This window comes from Varroa destructor, unplaced genomic scaffold (assembly GCF_002443255.2).
Source record: "Varroa destructor unplaced genomic scaffold, Vdes_3.0 BEIS01000001.1, whole genome shotgun sequence".
Lineage (NCBI taxonomy): Eukaryota > Metazoa > Arthropoda > Arachnida > Mesostigmata > Varroidae > Varroa > Varroa destructor.
The window spans coordinates 2,158,146-2,176,513 of NW_019211454.1; the positions used below are offsets into that span (position 1 = coordinate 2,158,146).

The window sequence follows — 18,368 nt, forward strand, 5'->3', positions numbered from 1 at the left end:
ATTCGACAACGCGTCCATTATGGCCATCATCATTGGTGTTCGGCTGCAGAATTCTGACCAGTTCCTTTGCCGACTTCGCTCCCTGGCCGCCCATCGCCATATATTGCGTTGCATTAAAACAAAGAGAAAGTGCAGACTGACAGCGTCGTTTCCAACAATAACGTAGGGAGGTATACCAGTGAAACGCCTTAGGTTTGAGAAAGGATCCTCCCGTTTAGCCATATCTAGTCTTGCCTTTCATATATGAGGTCATCTGATGGCGCCGTTGGGGACGACATTATTCTAATAATGAACTCTAACCTATTTATTTATACGTTCGTATCTAATTTTCTGAAAATTCGTAACACGTTTAATTTTTATTCTTTTATTATTTATTTAAGTTCTATTAGTACCAAACAATATACAAACAAATCTACTCACGCCGATCATTGTTTTCATCAGTTTTAGTCCTCGTTTCATCTATCTCAAGCCTTCGTCTGAGTATCAAATATACAGCTTTCAGCATGGTGTAGTAAATTTGATCCAAACTTGAATATTTTTCCGTACCCATGTTATGTTTTAATTCTTTATTCATGTTAATCAAGATGGCATGCGTACTTTTATCCATCAAGGCAAAACGTATTTCCGTTTTAATAATAATAATGACGAATATAATGGACGAAGTGACGATTTCTCTATTGGAACAGGGGTGCAAAATCACTTTTTTTTTACGAACTTTCATTGCTGTTCGTTTCTCCGTTGTCGTGCTAGTTTTTAGAGATCATCAAAAAAAAACTACTCTCGAGTACTATAGTATATCATAAGTTTATGTATTGCTTGGCGGCAACGATCTTCACGGCTAAAATTACGGTGCCAAACTGACCGCCAATGCATCATTCTGCAGTCTCTGAAGTCTAACGGTAGTGGCAGATTCATATCTTATGAAGAAATGGATATACGTACGATCAAATTATAATGACACACTACATGTACACTAGGCTTTGGTCAAGATACTGATACGGTCAAGATATACAAGAATAAACAGATCTCTGTGGGGCGCTAGCCAGCTGAAACAATACATCAACCGCAGAAAGAGGTAACCGCGCCAGTTGCCAGAAACCTGTACGATACATGGCAACCAGAACGTTTTGGCCTGCTAACGAAAACATCGATATGTCGGCCTTATCTGCGTAACGGCGGTGGCCGCGGCCGCCAGTACCTTTTGGCAGTTCAGCAATCAACGCAACTCTATGCAAGACAAAGACCAAATAGCGATTTTGAATGAGTGAAGATATTAACCGTCTGGCGGTATAGTAGCATGTCCATTGGTTGAAGATACAAGCATAGTTACCTGTAGCGACGGGTGTTGTACGAGGCAGAGATCTAAGAGATCCCTTCTTTTGTAAAATTAGGTATAACAAATCTATGGTTGCGCTATCAAAAAGCGCACCTAAATTTCAAGGCTTTTGGTTTGACAATATTTACCATATGGAGCATCGTGACAGGTACGTGAGGAGCTGCCAAATACCTTAAACGTAGCACAATATAACCAACCAAAGTACTGACAAAACTCTTGTTCGCCATGCTACGTTCAGCATCACTTTAATGACACTAAATAGAAGATCCGAAAGTCAACTTTAGTGGCATCGTGTTTAGGTTGAAGCTTCACATCACTTTTAACAATAGGATGTTTCAGTTAGATATATGCACCGTGCATAGAAAATGATTAGATATTAGTTGCAGTGAATTATGTTACAAGTACGACCACTTCCCGCTTAGTTTCTCTGTCTGAATGCAATGACTGCAGTTACATGAAACAACTTACGCGTAAGTTGTCTATGGCTTACTACACAGAACAGACGGTTTATACATTGCTAACTGACCTGCAATGGTACTATAATAATCGAAGAATCATTCTACAAGTCACGCTTGACGCTTGTAACAGTTCTGTACCATGTTTGCTTTCTACGTTTTCCCCTATGAGATCTCCACCCCTCTGCGTTCTACTGTGAAGCAATTGTCGAACTAAGCGTTGTTATTTGAAGTGGATGGATCAATGTTAAGGATAAAGTTCAATTCTAAATGATGCGTGCAAATGTGCTACCATCGAATTGTTACATCCACTTACCAGCAAAGAACATTTCCCCGTATGACGCGTGATGTGTAATGTGTATTAACTTTCTAGTCTATATATATATATATATACACACATATGTGTATATGTTGTTGTTGTTGTTTCAATAAGCGGCACAGGGTTTACTTTGGAAAAACAACAATAGTAATAATAATAAAACCATCATAATATCTTTTTATCCAATAGTACTCGTTCGTTGGGTGTTTTATGACAGATGTCGATGCTTAAGCAGTTATACCGAAGGACGAATTTTATGCATATTGTTATTACCATTACTAATACAACGACTTTTCGTTTCCTTCGTAATATTCTTGTACTTATCAATTTATAATGTTATCGCACGGTGGAAAAATGACAGGTCGAGACTTTAAATACTCGAAAGAATGATCTTTCGTCGCCCGCTGGCGCATCCGCTAGCGGCGGGGTTTTCTAGCAGGGTCAGTAATAGCTTATCAGTAGTAATCGTAAAAATGTTAATGGTTGAGGAAGACGTCCCCGTGATGGCGTACTGGGTAATGTGTTTGCCCGCTAACCTTGAGAAACATGTTGTAGTTTGGGTTCGGATCGACACATTGCGTTTCATGATGAAAGCCATCCGTCTGATGGAACGTTTAATGGTGTAAAACTCGAGGCAAATGGTTTAGTTGAAGGATCAAGGTGAGAGAAAGTAGTTGGCTGGTTTCGATGGCCAATATCCATCATGCCTATCGCTTTTATTCGCAGGATGTTTCACAAGTTTGCGCAACAATAAGTTCTTTAAAAAAAAAAAAGTCCTCCTAATTACAATACTTCTGACAGTCTAGATTAGATGCGTACGTAGAGATGTGTGCAATGCTTTATTTTGCCGTTTATCTATCTTATTATAGCAATAATTATGCACATAGCGTTCCTTCTAGTGCTAAACGTACGGGTCTTGTTCCATCTTATTAATTATACATGACGAAGCCAGTTTCTTCCTTACCCTTTCCACGAGCTTTCATAACGTATATAGGTATTTCTGTAAGTACGTAGGTTCCGTAAATGCTGTCTATCTGTCGGTTTTATCCATGGCGCACGTGGCGTTGCCGTTACGTTTTGCTTTCGCTCGTAGCACCACCGACGGTGGCTCAGCTCTTTACTGCTGTTTCCGGAAGGGTGGAGTCGTCTCGGTTTTAGCCGTTCCTGCTATTTCGGCTGCTGGCTATGACGTATGACTGACGCCGCTGGCACGGCTGATCGACGTCAACGCCAAGGGCAGCACAGTCACTACCATCCTAATCAGGATTAACTGTAAGAAGGTACAAATCAACACAGCTACACCAGCGAAAGTAAATAGAACAGTATATTATAGAAAACAGCATCGGCGGCAATAGCGACTTCAACATTTCCTCCCTGTCGACAAGGTGTATTGACAACTATCGTGCCTTTATCAAGAGTAACAACGACATTAAGCAGTATACGACAGCTAAAGCTACAGCGCCAACGACGACCCCAGCGTACAGTATTATTGTAAATATGACCGCGACTGCAGACAGCACTAGCATCATAACAAACACCCTCGCCATCTTACAATCGGACCCGATGAAGAAGCCAACAACAGAAGCAGTAACATTGGCAGAAAATGTTTTGTCCTAGGGAAGCTTTGGACATGGACGAAGAAAAGAAGAGATGTTTACAAGGCGCAGAAGAAGCAAAATAACAACTCCGGTTCGTGATCGCCGGTAACCCCCGCGGTTTTGCGATTCGTTGTTGCATCATCTGCTGGCGAAAGCAGATGGAAAGGATGAATACCTGAGTCCGTTTAACGTGACAGTTGTCCGTGCATGAGCTGCCGCATTACTAATGATCAGACTCATAGCATTAAAATCTGTTTGGGCGGTGAGGCTCAAGCGTCAATATATTTAGCAAACTCAACTGCGTTTAGCGTTAGCGACTTAAAGCCGCATCAATTCCGACGAGTCTACGATAGCGTAGGGCGATAATGGGTCTCCACGCTGTCTATCCGAATTGCGTAAGACGTTTATTTGCAGACGAGAGAGATAATAATCAAAGGCGTAAATTTGACGAATAAACTTTCAATCCTAATTTTTTAAACAGTTACTGTACGTGATTGTTGTGGTATATTGAGTTGTGTTGAATGATAAGGAAGCAGCAAAGATATACATACATCTGTTAACCATCGTACGGTAGACAGCCGCATCGCATCAATCGCTTACGTACTCTAACAATAACAATAATCAAAGTGCGACATGAGAGAAAACAGGCGAAGAAAATGAAGAGAGCACAAGGTATGCTTCTGAGGCGATGAATATTTTATGAGGACATATAACGGACGCAAAGGTAAACATTGCCACCAGCATTATACTGGACGGAAAAGGGAAGCGGAAAGGTAGTGTATGCCTTCGACCCCTCGGCCATTCACTTCCACAAACCTACAAATCAGCCCTTTTTGCTCGTTTTCTCTCTATACTTTGTCGTTCTGATTTCTCGGTATGTATGGGCTGGGGTGTGTCTCTGAGTGAGTGTATGTGTGTCTGTGTGTTTGTTCGGTGTCTGTATTGCTATGTATGGCCCCACTTCGTTCTATTCCGCCAGTTTAGGCTAGTTTACAATATTGAAGCCTATTCTAGCCTAAGTATACCGTAACGTGTAATCGCAAAGCTTGACTTATTATGAAAAATAGATAGATTTAAGTTCGTGGGCTCTTCTGCAGCAAGCTAAGCTATTCATAATCTTAAATAGAAGCACCGCAGCCCTTTTCAGCCTCGACAAAGCCAGCAGTCATCGATCCCGCCATCAGTATCACGGTGTTTCCGTCACGCACGATCCCAGAGAAATGTGTTACTATAACAAAGTCGTGGATTTCATACTATCAACTTCACACGTCAGTAACACCAATAATATCATGTAAAAATTAAGCTAACAGCGGTCGAACAATGTATTAACAGTACACTTGGTTGAGAAATATCGCTGTTATCTAGGGACACTTTTACAGGTAGGAAACGCTACACGCAGCAGAGGAATGAGATAGCCTCTTAATCGTTCGTAACAAATATTCGATTCAATATGTTCTATTAGTTACTGATCGAACTCCTTTTAATCGAAATATGCTTTTGCTTAAATTGGCAGGCAAGATTGTTCCAACAGAAAAGTCATACGTGAAATACAACGACATAACACTAGACAGATAGTTCTACTTTCGAGCCTTACTCCGAAACCTGCAAAATCGCTGCCTGTCATAAGTGAACCATGCACACACATCAACAATAAATGGCTGGGCACCAAATATATGCCACGTCGAAGGAATCGCGAGTCATTAATCTGCTGAAGGGTACGATTGAAAGGACAATAGAAGCAGACAAAGATCGCAAGCCTCACCTACCATTGCTAATGCGTCGAGGTGTCGATTCGATAGGTGGACAAATACGCATCAGCGAACGGCTTACCTAACATATCTATCCATACATTCTAACCGATATCTATATATACACAGAAAAAGACAAACAATAGTATAAAGTGTGTTCTAAGAAGAGAAGCAGATGTGGATTTGAACAAGCCTACGGCCCACGCAATGTTACGCAGACATAAACGTACGTAATTTCAGATTAAGTATCGAGACTGATTCTTTTTTTTATCTTCTGTATCTTGCCTGTGGTGATATTGCTGTGAATAGCTGGATTTCTAGAACGGTGCCTATTGTCAAGTTTTACATCCAAAGCGAAAAATATACGGGTGTCTGCAGGGAGGTAGAGGGTCATTTGGAAGTATTGAGACTGCAAGCCTAACGGTAACACTAGAATTATACCTAATACTGTTTCATAGACAAAAAAGAAACAGAAATACAAATGTTTGTTACCCAGCAACTTGATCATTTGTCTAATTCGCTATTCGCTAGAGGCTGGCAGGCGAACAACCTTCTAAATCGTCGATAACGGAAATCCCCCGTTGAAGCAATAGTTACGACTTTGTGTGAGCCGGTGTTAACCGCATGATGCCATGTTCAAATGAACGAACTATAGGCCAAGTAACATTGTCTTAAAATATGTTTGCTTATTTCAAAGGGATTGATTATAGAACTTACAAATGATGGCCTTTGGAGCCCATGACGCGGACTTACGTGAGATTTTACAGATAATTATCATTTGCAGCTTTTGTCCGGAAAACAACACCTTGAACCTTGACAATATAAAATAAGCGCCTGTTATAAGAAAATATTATGAGGCGTTTTTCAGGTAGATATTAAGGGGCACTTTGGCGTATTACATTTGTTATGGCGTATTATTGCACACGCTTTGACTTTGAGCACACAGATTGAAAAATATCTTTCATATTATAACCTATGCAATGGTAAAGTAGTAACCTTCAAGATATCACTTCGAAAATGTGTTCTTATATTAGGCGCTAGGTTACGTAGAGGACCTTTGGTTTACTCAGGATTTCTAAGCTCACCGTTTCAGTGTATTGAGTTTTCATAGTGAAGGCAACACTCATCTTTCTAGTGGTGCCTAGGTCGATACTCGCCAAGGCCTGTTCGCGTATCTGTTCAACAGCCAGCAGCGATAATTATGCAGTAGCATTTTCCACGCCTTTAATCACCACTACCAACAGCAGCAGCATAATTATAATAGGAAGGGCTCAAGGAAGCCACTTCGATAGGCCGAGGCTTGTCGCGTTTCCATTGTGATCTGTCGGTGTGCATCTGTGCAGCCGTCAAAATTTTAATAACAATTAGAAGACACGTTGAATGGGCCCAGCAAAAGGCGACCCTGTTATGGCATTAGTCACACAAAAGTTCAAGATGGTTAAAAACATGTAGGATATGAGCCTTCTTCAATGTGGACTTTCTGTTATCCTCCATTAACTATAACAAAGATAAAATTTGTTTCGTCTCTATAAAAATTGAATGTAGTTGTTTAAGAATTAAGAGATATAAAAAAACGTTTCGCCTTAAAGCATGAAGGTTCAAAATGTTCGATTTGCCAAACCCGTTCAAAGAAAGTTTTTTTTTTGTTGAACTAGGCATCGCTTATTTCACAGTGGCCTAAACTTGTTTCTACTAGTTTAGTAATTTGGTTTCATCCAGCCTTTGACCTAGGTGGTTAGTCCGTCGACAATAAAACTTTTTAGTTTAACTCAAATTGTATTAGATTTGTCGTTAACTTTTTATAATAACCGGATCCAAACCGTAGACAAATTACGAAAGAAGCCGAACTCGATCATAAAATAATTTAAAGAATCATTACTATTATTTATTTTCAGTTAATAGAGAATCAATCATAACCGTAGCATTAAAAAAATAGTTTAATTTAGACTTCACAATAATTTTTTCAGCGGCACGATTATTTCCAAACAAACATTTTCCATTCTTCTTACATCGTGGATCAGTCGTGCGAACTTATGGGAACTTTTTAAACATCCTTATTCAGTTAACGTCAAACGTATAAGGAGCCGTTTACTTTTAGCTCTTATTATTTTATTGCTTGTCCAGTGGATGAGTTTTAATTATCTGTTAAAATAATTTATGTATTCGAATTACTGATCTATTCTAATGTTCAGACAGAGGGAGGCAAGAAATCTCAAATGTTCAGTTACAGAAGATAAAAAAAATAGCTTGGTTATTTTTTTCTAGCCACTTTTGTTTTTATCCAACGCTAAATTAGAGACCCTCAAATGAGATTGGTATACTATCAGTTGGAAGATAGGATAAAAGCTCTAGATAGCCTTACGAACGTCACTGCTTCGAAAAAATCAATCTGGGCAAGTTATTCAGTTTGAAATACATAAATTCCTATAATAGAGCTTTTCATAGAAATCATATCTCAGAAAAAATATATAGTTTTGTCAACCTAATCCCGCCTTTCCCCTTTCTCCTAGAAGAATAGTCGAACACACTTCGGATATTGTTGGAAGATATTATTTTGCGGTCGTTACAATTTGCTAATGCCTTTACGAAAATATGGTAGATCTACAATTTAAATCAGCATTCGACAAACGTAGATTGCGAAGCAGATTAGGGAACACGACACGATATGCGGGTGCATCGATATTCTCGATATCGAAATCTGGACGTAGCATACTTCGCTTGTGTCTTAGCAGCGTAATGACATTCGAAGTATGGTCAAGTGCCACTTGCGAAGATGGATTAAAAGTGTTCGGGGAAACAGGCGATCCAAAAAAGCGAATATGATGGGTGAAAAAAATTGAGGAAATGAACTGTATGATGATTCTCCCGTCGATTGTGAGTGAAGACGCCTTGGAAAACAAAGGCTAGTATTTAGGTTACAACTGAACACAGAGAAAAGTTTCTATAGCCATACAACTATCGATAAAAATATGTAGTTGCTGTTCATGATTTCGATTTGTAAAAAAAGATAAATTCAAAAATTATGTAGAGCATGTTTTTACATCATACGGGTCATATTGTATAACAGAATGCATGTTTTATAATTCGTTAACCCTGTTGTCCAGTCAACCTGTTCAGGATGTTGGCGATATACTTTGTCTTCTAAGGTCTTCAGGGTTCTGTAGTTTCCAATTCGAAAAGCTGTTCTCCAAGTTTCAAAGCGTAAATCTGCACCTTCTCTACTTCTCTACTACTGACACAATTACGTCAAGCAAAAGAAGATCTGGCTTGTTTTCACTTCACTTAGCAAATATCTCAGACAAATCTATTTTGTTTAAAGCGTCAAATAATAATATCATATTTTATTTATCTGCCCGCTAACTTGTCATGACTTAATCTTGTTAATTGTCTTAGCAATTTACTATAGAGCTAAATTCGAAATCAAGGGTGGCATAGCTCCCATTTCCCACCTGTCTGACGTTGTTCCCTTAGGAGTTTTTATATCGCCGACGGAACCAACGCCAACAACAACATTGTATGCTCTGGAGTACCTTTGTGCCTCCCGCTGGCAATAATAACCGGACATTTTGGATGAGCAATAATTCTACTAACTCTAACTACGATCGCCTGGAGCATTGGCTATCTACATTATATCGCAGGCTAATCTTGCATTGCCGGATACTCTGGTATACGGTTTTTTATACCTTCACTGTATATGAACAGCTGGTTTTTTCGAACACCGTATCGTAACCTACCAAACGAAGTACACAATGACACATTCGGAAGCTCTGAGTTGTTGAAGCCGATGTTTGCAGCAAAGGAGCATATAGTATCTCTTCCCTCCTGCAATCGATCAGATTACGATAAAAGTGTCCAACGTTAACTGGAGCACTTTTCTGCTACTACTAGACAGGTGGAACGCCGATAGCCACTCGATTCTATTGTATTGTGAATAGGTATAACCGATGGCTTTTATTGGTTCGCAGTTTCACTATTATCATAGCACAGTGCTCATTCCACACAATACATTAGACAACTCGGCACTAGCAACGACGCTTCCTACACCCGCATCAGCCGTACAATCAACTAATGGCGGACTTATATGTACGTGATATACCGTAGATCTGTATGATGCGTATGTATATCAAGTACAAACAACAGGGAAAGAATACTGAACAATTGAATAGCTTCATCTGTAGAAATGCCCAACGGATTTGCTTCTTGCGGTATAAACGTCATCCTGAGCCTGCTTTTATTAAGAACTTCAACGTACAGAACGTACAGAAGCGACCTTGCGGTAGCAACAAAGGGATATATATATATATAGCACACGTACAGTCGGATACACTGGTCGCTAGAGGCATCCCAGAGAGTGGCAGTGCTACAGCGGGTCGCACTGGCGGGGAACGGGAACATTTCGTCCAATTTAATATCATACGTTCGCAATTTGCGGTTCTCGCCTTAACTGATGTAATTTCATTACCGACGATGCGTTAAAGAACAGCCGTGTGATGTGATTACGGAGCTGTTCCTCTTCGCGCTATCTATTGCTAGTAAGTCTGATGTTGTTGCTGTTACGATCATTTTAGAAAAAGTCAGTGAAGCGTGCAAAGCATAAGCAGGCCCTTGTTAAGCCGTTGTTTGCCCCTTATTTTCTTTACTATTTTACATCATCCTTTAATTTTCTCTGCGATGAGCACTGCGCCTGTTGACTGAAACAGATGCGTCCTTGGGCCAATTACGAGCAGAGCAACAATGACGATACTGAAGGCGATGATTTTGCAGACATCTGATTAAACAATCGCTACATAAAAATTTGATTGTCACTAACGCTGTTGTTTCATTCATGCACTTGGTACAATGACTATATTACGTACCATGTATATATTTATTTAAACGGTATCATTGCTTATAATACTTGATGTCTGTTTTTGTTTTGTCGCTGCTTTTTCCATTGCGTTGTAAATGTAGAACGTGGGACACAGCCCAATAAAACGGCGCCTGTGTGTTGCCTAATCAACTATTAGAACTTCCTTTTTCTGTGAATCTTAGAATCCACACTGTTATCCATCGCAAGCTGCATTAGCAGTAGCGTAACAAAAAAAAAAGCGAAAACGTACCTCCTTAGCTTAAGTATTCACACAAAAAGAAGTCTCTCTTTTTCAATCACCTGTGGTCCATACATTCATATATAGGAATATGTATTTTTGGTGGTAATAATCGATACTTGTAAAAAAAACAGAGGGAATCTAACTATTTCGCTTAAATCATAGCACATCCTTAAACAGAGCTCTAGCATTAGCTAGTAATATTGTACCCACTCTGCTGAACGGCCCGCTACATTCGTGTTATATTCTACCTATGATAAACGCAACGTTTTTCTTCCTAGCGTTTATCAATATTATGGCAGCAGCTGGTACGGTAGCGTGCAGCATATCGGTAATCTATTATACATTTATTTTTCTAGTTTTAATCCTGTTGGCTATCGCGGTAAAGCTGTTGCACCGCTAAGACAGCTAATCGTCAACGCTGAACGGTAAATGTCGACACCGGTATAAGCAGTCACATTGGCTTATATACGAAATTATCATCTAATATTCTAGTTCATCAGCGCGCGAATATTGGCTAGCGAGCAAACGACAAGTAGGCTACCAGCAATTACTAGATTTTTATATTAATATATATATAGAAAGACAAAGGCCATACCATTCGTTTTCAATTGAGGGCAATTCAGTCGAGTGTCATTACTAGTGTCAGTAGTAGCAATAGAACGCAGTGACCGCTGTTAATGTTAGTGGCCCGCAGAAGATGAACGATAGCAATCATTATTCGTTTCTTGTGTTGGATGGAGATGTCGCACGAGCACTTACTTCATGTACATAAAAATACCATACGCCAGCAATAGTCAACATGGAATCACGATCCCCGATCTGAAGGAAATGTGCATATCCGCGTGACATATGGCACAGAATTCACATATGAAGCAATTGATTTTGAGCTTTACTCTTAGCTGCTTTACTTACTGAGTTCGCGTATTCAGTTTAAGAGAACAATGAACTTCTTAATGAATTCTTCCGTAATAATGAACGGATCCGCAACATTTTTAAACGATCAGTAGAAAATAGAACGTAAGTGTAAGCTCGTATGCAAGTGGTAATCCATATTAACGTATAATAAATGACGATAAGATAATATATTCGATATTACAACCACCAATCGCTATAAATAGCAGCATCTATGGCAGCGCTGATGCCGCCAAGCAACCATCTACAGTATCAGCGAACTTTCCTTAATTATTAATTGCCTTCTATAAATCCCTCGTTCCAGCTAGGCTACAAATGACGTAAATTAAAAATTACTTTGTTTACTAACGACCTTACTTGCTCCGTTGTTTGACGCTTTATATCAAAAACAAAATAGTACTAGACCGTTTCACCGATTTTTAGGTTGAGAGCGATTTACTGGCCTCGAGCAACGTTCGAACCGTGTGCTTTACCCAAAAATGTTAAAGAAAACATTTGGCCGCTCTGACGAGCTCAGTCTCTACATTTGTATGTAATTAGAATGGCTGCAGTACGAAAAATGGTTTTTGAATCTTTCCATTCATCCAAAGAGAGACTTCTAAACACATACGGAATATACTATCAGAAATGCAAGACTACACACAAAATTATCTCTGGCACTTCTATCTACTATGAACATTCTTACAAGTCATGCTCACTTTTCCTCAACTTCACGCAAAAAATGTGCCTTTTTTATGTTTATGATGAAAACGCTATTTAACTCGACTCTCACATTCTAATTTTATATGCAAACCGTAATAAACAGAAACTAATCAATTGTATTTATTGCCTCGACGGGTTCGTGACGGGGTCGAGAAGTCTGATTATCTCGCGCGAACTCGGACTGCCTGCAACTACATCGGGATGTTGAATAGACACAAATATCACTGTTCATCTATCAAACATCAGAGTATAGAAAATTATTGAGGAACTCAGCCACGCGCGCAAAACCATCCCCACGAGTGAAAAGATTAGACTATCGTCTAGCCGGTCAACATCTCTAACGTATTTATTTACTTTATAGCTACAGCGTTATCTCATGCAGATGACATTAACAACTGACAGCTCAGAAATTCACCGAATTGCCCGTCTAATCTGCTGACACAAAGTTGCTTGTTATAACATAAGATGGAGGCGGTAAAAGTTGGCTAAAAAGTAACTCTATAGGGTAGTGAGCTTAGATTAATTAGAAGAAGAAAATGCTATCAATCGAAATAGAGTCTACCTTAATTATAAGCTTACATGCTTCCCTAACTATCAGGTGTCTTCTTAGACCCACTCAAGTTTAACCTACTCCCTTTTCCCTAAATGACTGTATTTGGGAAAATATCTTTTGGGCCTTACAGTGAAGTTCAATTCCGTAAATGCAGTTCTCATTTCTGAAGATTTCAACCGCCATTCGGTAAAATCATATTATGCGCAAACAAAAGCGGAAACGTACGGAATGTGAACTTCTAACTTCTAATCGGAACTTCATAAGCTATGCATGCTAAAGCAGATAAAAGCTGTTAGTAGCCAAGATTAAAACTCTAATGAACACAATTTTCAACCTAGCAAGCCCTATTCTCTGACTAAATTTATTTGTTCGGGATAAATACTTCCCGAACAACACAGAAATGTCGGTCAGGGCTTATCATGAAAATTATTTGAAATATGAAATGGGCTTGAACTCGAGCAACGACAGACTCGAGAATCATTAAGTTGAACGGGTAAAAGACAGGGAATAATATAAGGATTGTGGTACAATAAATGAAATAATTATGGTAACAGAAGGCCCACACATATAACCGTTTTCATGACTTGGCGTCACAAATGAGCGAACGCCGCCGATCGCCATCTGCCATAACAGTAGAGAGCTTAATGATAAATTATCAGCAAAGGCAAATTTGAAAAAAGCTATAATAACATCTTGTTGTGTAACATGAGTGGAGCAAAAGCGATACTGGCTTATCTCGTATATAAAAGTGTGATAAAAATTTATTTATTATTTTGTTTATCTAATTATCAACAACAAATTGCGGACTGTCGTCGATAATTAGTTCTCTGTTCTTTTTTCTCGTCTCCACACCTCAGCAGCTATCTTCAGAACTGACCCCCCTTGAAATTTTGACGAAACTTTAAGTGAAAACAATAATATAAAATTGAGCCATCATTTAGAAAGTACTATAAACGAGTAGCAAAATGATAATTAAGATAATTTTTATTTAATACTATTTTTTTGATACAATATTAAACAAATAAGGTATGGTAGAGTAACTATATATATAAACTAAACAGCATACTTGTGCATTCGGACAAATATTGTAGGTATAAAGGTGATATGAAAGAGTTAGTAGAAAAACAGAACTGTACGTTTCTCTTTGTTTTTCATATTAGCTGATTGCGAAGACGGGATAAGTGCCTGCTTGGACTGCTCTGCGCTACTCCAGTTGCTTTACGTTGCTGTACTAAAAAAACTAACGAATAAAAGCATAAGTAAAGCTTTTCTTAACACTATCGACTCCGCTCGCTTTGTTATTTGTCTGCATCTGCAAACAATAGCAGTTGCTTAAATGTTTTGTCTAAGACCGGGCTTCTTTGCCGCATCAAGCTTAGATGCGGCGCGTTTACATGCCCGACCTTGCCATACGTCATCTTTACAGTTACTTTTCAACAATGATTACGTTTAGCTAGTAAGTGTTCTGCGATTCCCCCCTCTATCTCGCCACGACACAGGACATTTTGCTATCTTTTAGAGAATTGTTCATATCGTTGTTTGTGGCTGTCGTTCTATTGCTGCATAGGTTGTTGTTGTTGTTGTTGTCGTTGCAGACTGGAAACCGCTAGCGACCGCCGTTAACTCGCTGCCGCCTCGAGCAGCGGAACCTAGACTGATCTTTATGTCGACCCCGACGCTAAAATAGCGGGGGTTATGAAGGAGCAGTGCCATGGCAATATCCGAACGAGGACAAATGTACTAGTCGAATAACATCGAATGTATCATAGTTTTAAAGAAGTAAAGACATACGAATGACGGAAAGCTAGCGTCGGATATACAGCGCTAACTTGGCTTGAAATTGAACAACAATTGAGAATTTCAAAAGTATCCTTTCGACATCTTCACTACCTAGTTCTATCCGGTGATTTCATAAAAATGTTAGCTTTGCTTCCTAACTGCTGTTAGGGCAAAATTTCGTCATCATTACTACAATAGACAATCACTGGCAGTAGTTGAATTAGCGGCTCATAATTAGTTGGCATTACAATAAAGTTTTCCCACTGGACACATCTTTGACATTGTATCCAACGTTCATGAGCGAATATTGTATATACAGGAAACTTTTATTCGTCGTGATATAATGCTTGATGCACCGGATGCAGAGAAATACTTACAGGGCTCATTTATTCTAGAATTCACGCAAAGAAAAAAAAAATCGAAGTAGGCGCCGCGTCAACGGAGCACCGTTCAAGAGTTCATGATGGTAACAAAAAAAAAAGGCTATATTGTTAACAAATTCATTTACCACGCTTTTACATGTCAGCCAATAAGTTAATGTACCGTCGTTTTCGATTAATCATCACTAAATCGGTTGTCAGGCATCAAAATTAATCTACAAATAATTTTGTGTTTTACAGAAATGACCACTTCGTTTAACTGGCTATGTATTCTCACCTTGCAGTGCGACCTAATCTGGGCCAACCCAGCTCAATGACGCGAGTTAGCTGAATGCACTCATTAATACTCAAAAGTAAACTGGACTTATTCCAGAATAACGGCAACACTGGTCAAGGCAGTTGTTCTTCGAAAAGTTCTTTTACTTTACGTCTTGACACAGACAATATCGTGAACACGAATGAAACGTCGCGTCGAATGACTATACCCTGCCTTGATCTGCTACTATTTGGGCCTTTTTTGGGATGTTCGACTGTAGCCAACCGATCAGCAATATTCGACTAGCGAGACAACTTCGTTATTGAATGTACAATTAAGCACTGAAATGGGGCATATTGCGAGAAGTTTTTGATTAACTTTGAGCATCACTTTGAAATCCATGTGAGAAGCTGTGGTACTTCGATATTAGATACTCTCTCTCTCTGCCATCGGAAAGCGAACGCGAGTAATCTCGCAGTTCATTGATATAGCCTGCCTACTTTTAAAGGTAATGAGATTAATCGGGGCAATAAACGACGCTATTACAAGTCGAATAGCATGTCAGCCGTTCAGTGTTTCTGAATAAGTTCTCGCAGTGGACAATGCCCGCATCTTTGGGCAGCATCTCACGGTCGCTCTCTTGTCTTTATCTACAGTAAAAAAAAATACTTATGCCAATATCCTTTCAAAGATTTTACGGGTGCTTAAGAGGACTTTGCATATTGTGCATTTTAACAGATATTACAGAAGTCTCAGTCGTTAGGTGTTTGGAACAACAATAGTATTCAGATAAATCTAAGCGTGTTTCACAACCACTAGTGCTACATAGGCATCGCCAAATATAATTCAATCAGCCTTTTTTTCTGGACGCGTATGTCTGTGAAAGCGGAATCTTCTGTTTGCAAAATGGATTTTTCGGCTATTTGACTTTCATTCATGATGCTTGACATTCAAAATAACGCTAAAACATGCTTTTACTTCGAATAATTTCGATAAAACGAGAGAAAGACTCACGACTTAAACTGCGCCCTATTTCAATACCGTGGGGAAATTTTTTTCACTATCGTCGTATGACAGTCGGTAGTGTGACAAAAGGGCCAATCGAGGCGTTGAGCGGGCGGTACCATGTATCTTTGGTGCAAAGCATTTCCAGCCGAAATGGCCGGTTCGTTCGTCTAAATATACTGCGCGTTTTTTTTTTTAATTTACTATCGATGAGCATACATATGCCCGATCTATTATATTTGAACTATGTCGTTAGTTTGCTAGTGTAAACCTTAGACGTAACAGTGGGGTTTGTGATAATCGTCATAATAAAATATCTAAATCAAAGTTTGACACCTACGAATAGCCTTGAGTATTTCAAAACTATAACGAATGAAGTTCTCGGTGGAAAACAGCTTGATTAAAGACTATTATCTACAATTACTACTATTGGTAATATTTTCAAAAAGCTACTTAAAGCGGTAAAGTAAGCGATACCAGCGAAAAAGAGCATAAAGCATCTTATTGGGTTACTTCTTCTTGTTTGACCTGTTTGAACTTATATATGTATATATTCAGAACAACAGATTGCATACCGAAACAATAACATGCTATGGCCAAACATAGCGGTGGATACTGGTTAGCCTGCTATTTTCGCTACCACCGCGTATAGAGTCGCCTCCGTGCATCTTCGTAGTTTTTCATATGGCTAGATGTTCCTATTTTTGTTAGCGCACTGACTGCGTGTATAATACGCAGATGCACGGATACATGGACGTACGTAGGTTTTCGATATATTATTGTTCTCATTTCAATGTTTTTTTCGTATAGTTATATACTGTTATAGATAGTTTACCGATGCAGCTCATGCGGCATTATGGCAGCTTTAGATTTGACGCGTAACTATGTCGATCGCGGCGACGTCGACGTTGGTGGTTCCGATACCCTGTTCTTCCCGGTGGCGTCGTTGGTAGTGCCACCATTATCGAATGCCAGCAGCCCTAAATACACGCTTTGGTCAACGGATAATAAGCACACAAACACACATAAAACAGTCATATGTAACCCCGTCAGAAACAGTTCTCATCAGAGAATAGTAGCGACGATAAAGGCTAGCGAAGAAGTGGTGAATGGCGAAAGCGCGACGGGCGGAGGCGACTACGACTGGATACTGAATTTGATTCCACGGAGTATAAACTGGGGTCAATGTGTCAACGGACATTAAACAAAATTAGACCACCTTATTTTCATTAATACGGTAATAGCAACACTACCAACGGAGTCTTGTACCATAGTTTTTCTCCTTATCTTCTGATTGAAGTCTTAGGTTTGATAGCATCGACGGGCCGTTAATGGTGGTAAAGTTGGTGAAGTGGTTACTAAGGATCCGTCGTCGTCTTTTCCACCCACCTACGACCGGCAGAAGTATTGCTCAACATCGAGTGTCAACGGCTTTAGTTCAGCTTATCTACTCGAATAAAAAACACAACAAGAGCAACAATAGCCATCTCAACAACGACAACAGCAACAAGAAGAGCGGTCGTTGACTTATGTTAGCTTTTCTATAAGCTCTGAGGAATACTAGGCAGACGAACGGGTGGGTTGATAGGTACCGAGGGCTTTTACTTTTAATCACAGCAGGTCGCCGCTGCTCTATGTATAAGAGAACCAGCAACAACTGCGGACACTCCGCATTGTTTTAGGCTAGAAAAAGCGGTGGAATCCGCTTTGCAGGCGGCAGGTACATGGTACATATCGATGCTGGTAGTAGGGGAATCTACACCAACTCCATAGGAGGAGGAGGGGGGGGGGGGGGGTACTCTGACCCCGGCTATGGCTCATGGCAGTACTTGGGGTAGTCCAAGTATTACGCTACTAGCCGTTACGGCTCTGTGACCAATAGTAGCGACAATGGAGCGACGCAATTGCTGCTATTTTTGCTGTTGAGCAGATGGCGGTTATTCTCCTACCTGCTGGCTGGCTTCACTCTATGCTGATCAGACTATCAGTCACGACGGTTCGCTTCGCTAGGGTTGACGGGTCACTCAGCCAAACGGCCGGTCGGACAGTCCATCAGCAGACGCTACGGCAACGTTAACCCTCTAACAACAACAACTGACTACACCATCAACAAGTAATAGCACCAGACATAGTCACTTCAGGATGGTTCGCCAACGGGAGCAGCGTCAGGGAAGCAACCCATAGCATCGTGATGATGGGCAGATATGCGGCGGCGGCGACGGTGGCGACACCGTA

The 18,368-nt window shown here is 39.9% G+C and overlaps 1 protein-coding gene and 1 long non-coding RNA gene across 11 annotated transcripts in view; both read right to left on the reverse strand.

Annotated features, from left to right (window-relative positions):
• Positions 1-18,368, reverse strand: part of LOC111246405 (uncharacterized) — a 108,809-nt gene that overhangs the window by 76,053 nt on the left and 14,388 nt on the right. The window contains exon 2 of one of the 10 annotated variants that reach the window (XR_015319290.1): positions 3,075-3,406. The exons of 8 other annotated variants lie outside the window; for them this stretch is intronic. Coding sequence is in view for 1 of the 2 variants with exons in the window: in XM_086977693.1 (XP_086833819.1) it covers positions 3,294-3,406 (113 nt within the window). In the remaining variant the exon portion in view is untranslated. Of the gene's footprint in view, positions 1-365; positions 3,407-18,368 lie in introns of those variants that run through there. One more of the 10 variants, XM_086977693.1, reaches the window with a different exon arrangement.
• Positions 7,317-18,074, reverse strand: LOC147758116 (uncharacterized). The gene is made up of 2 exons (XR_015319296.1): positions 16,969-18,074; positions 7,317-9,278 (listed from the first exon to the last, which is right to left on the reverse strand). It is a non-coding gene; the product is annotated as an uncharacterized LOC147758116 (long non-coding RNA).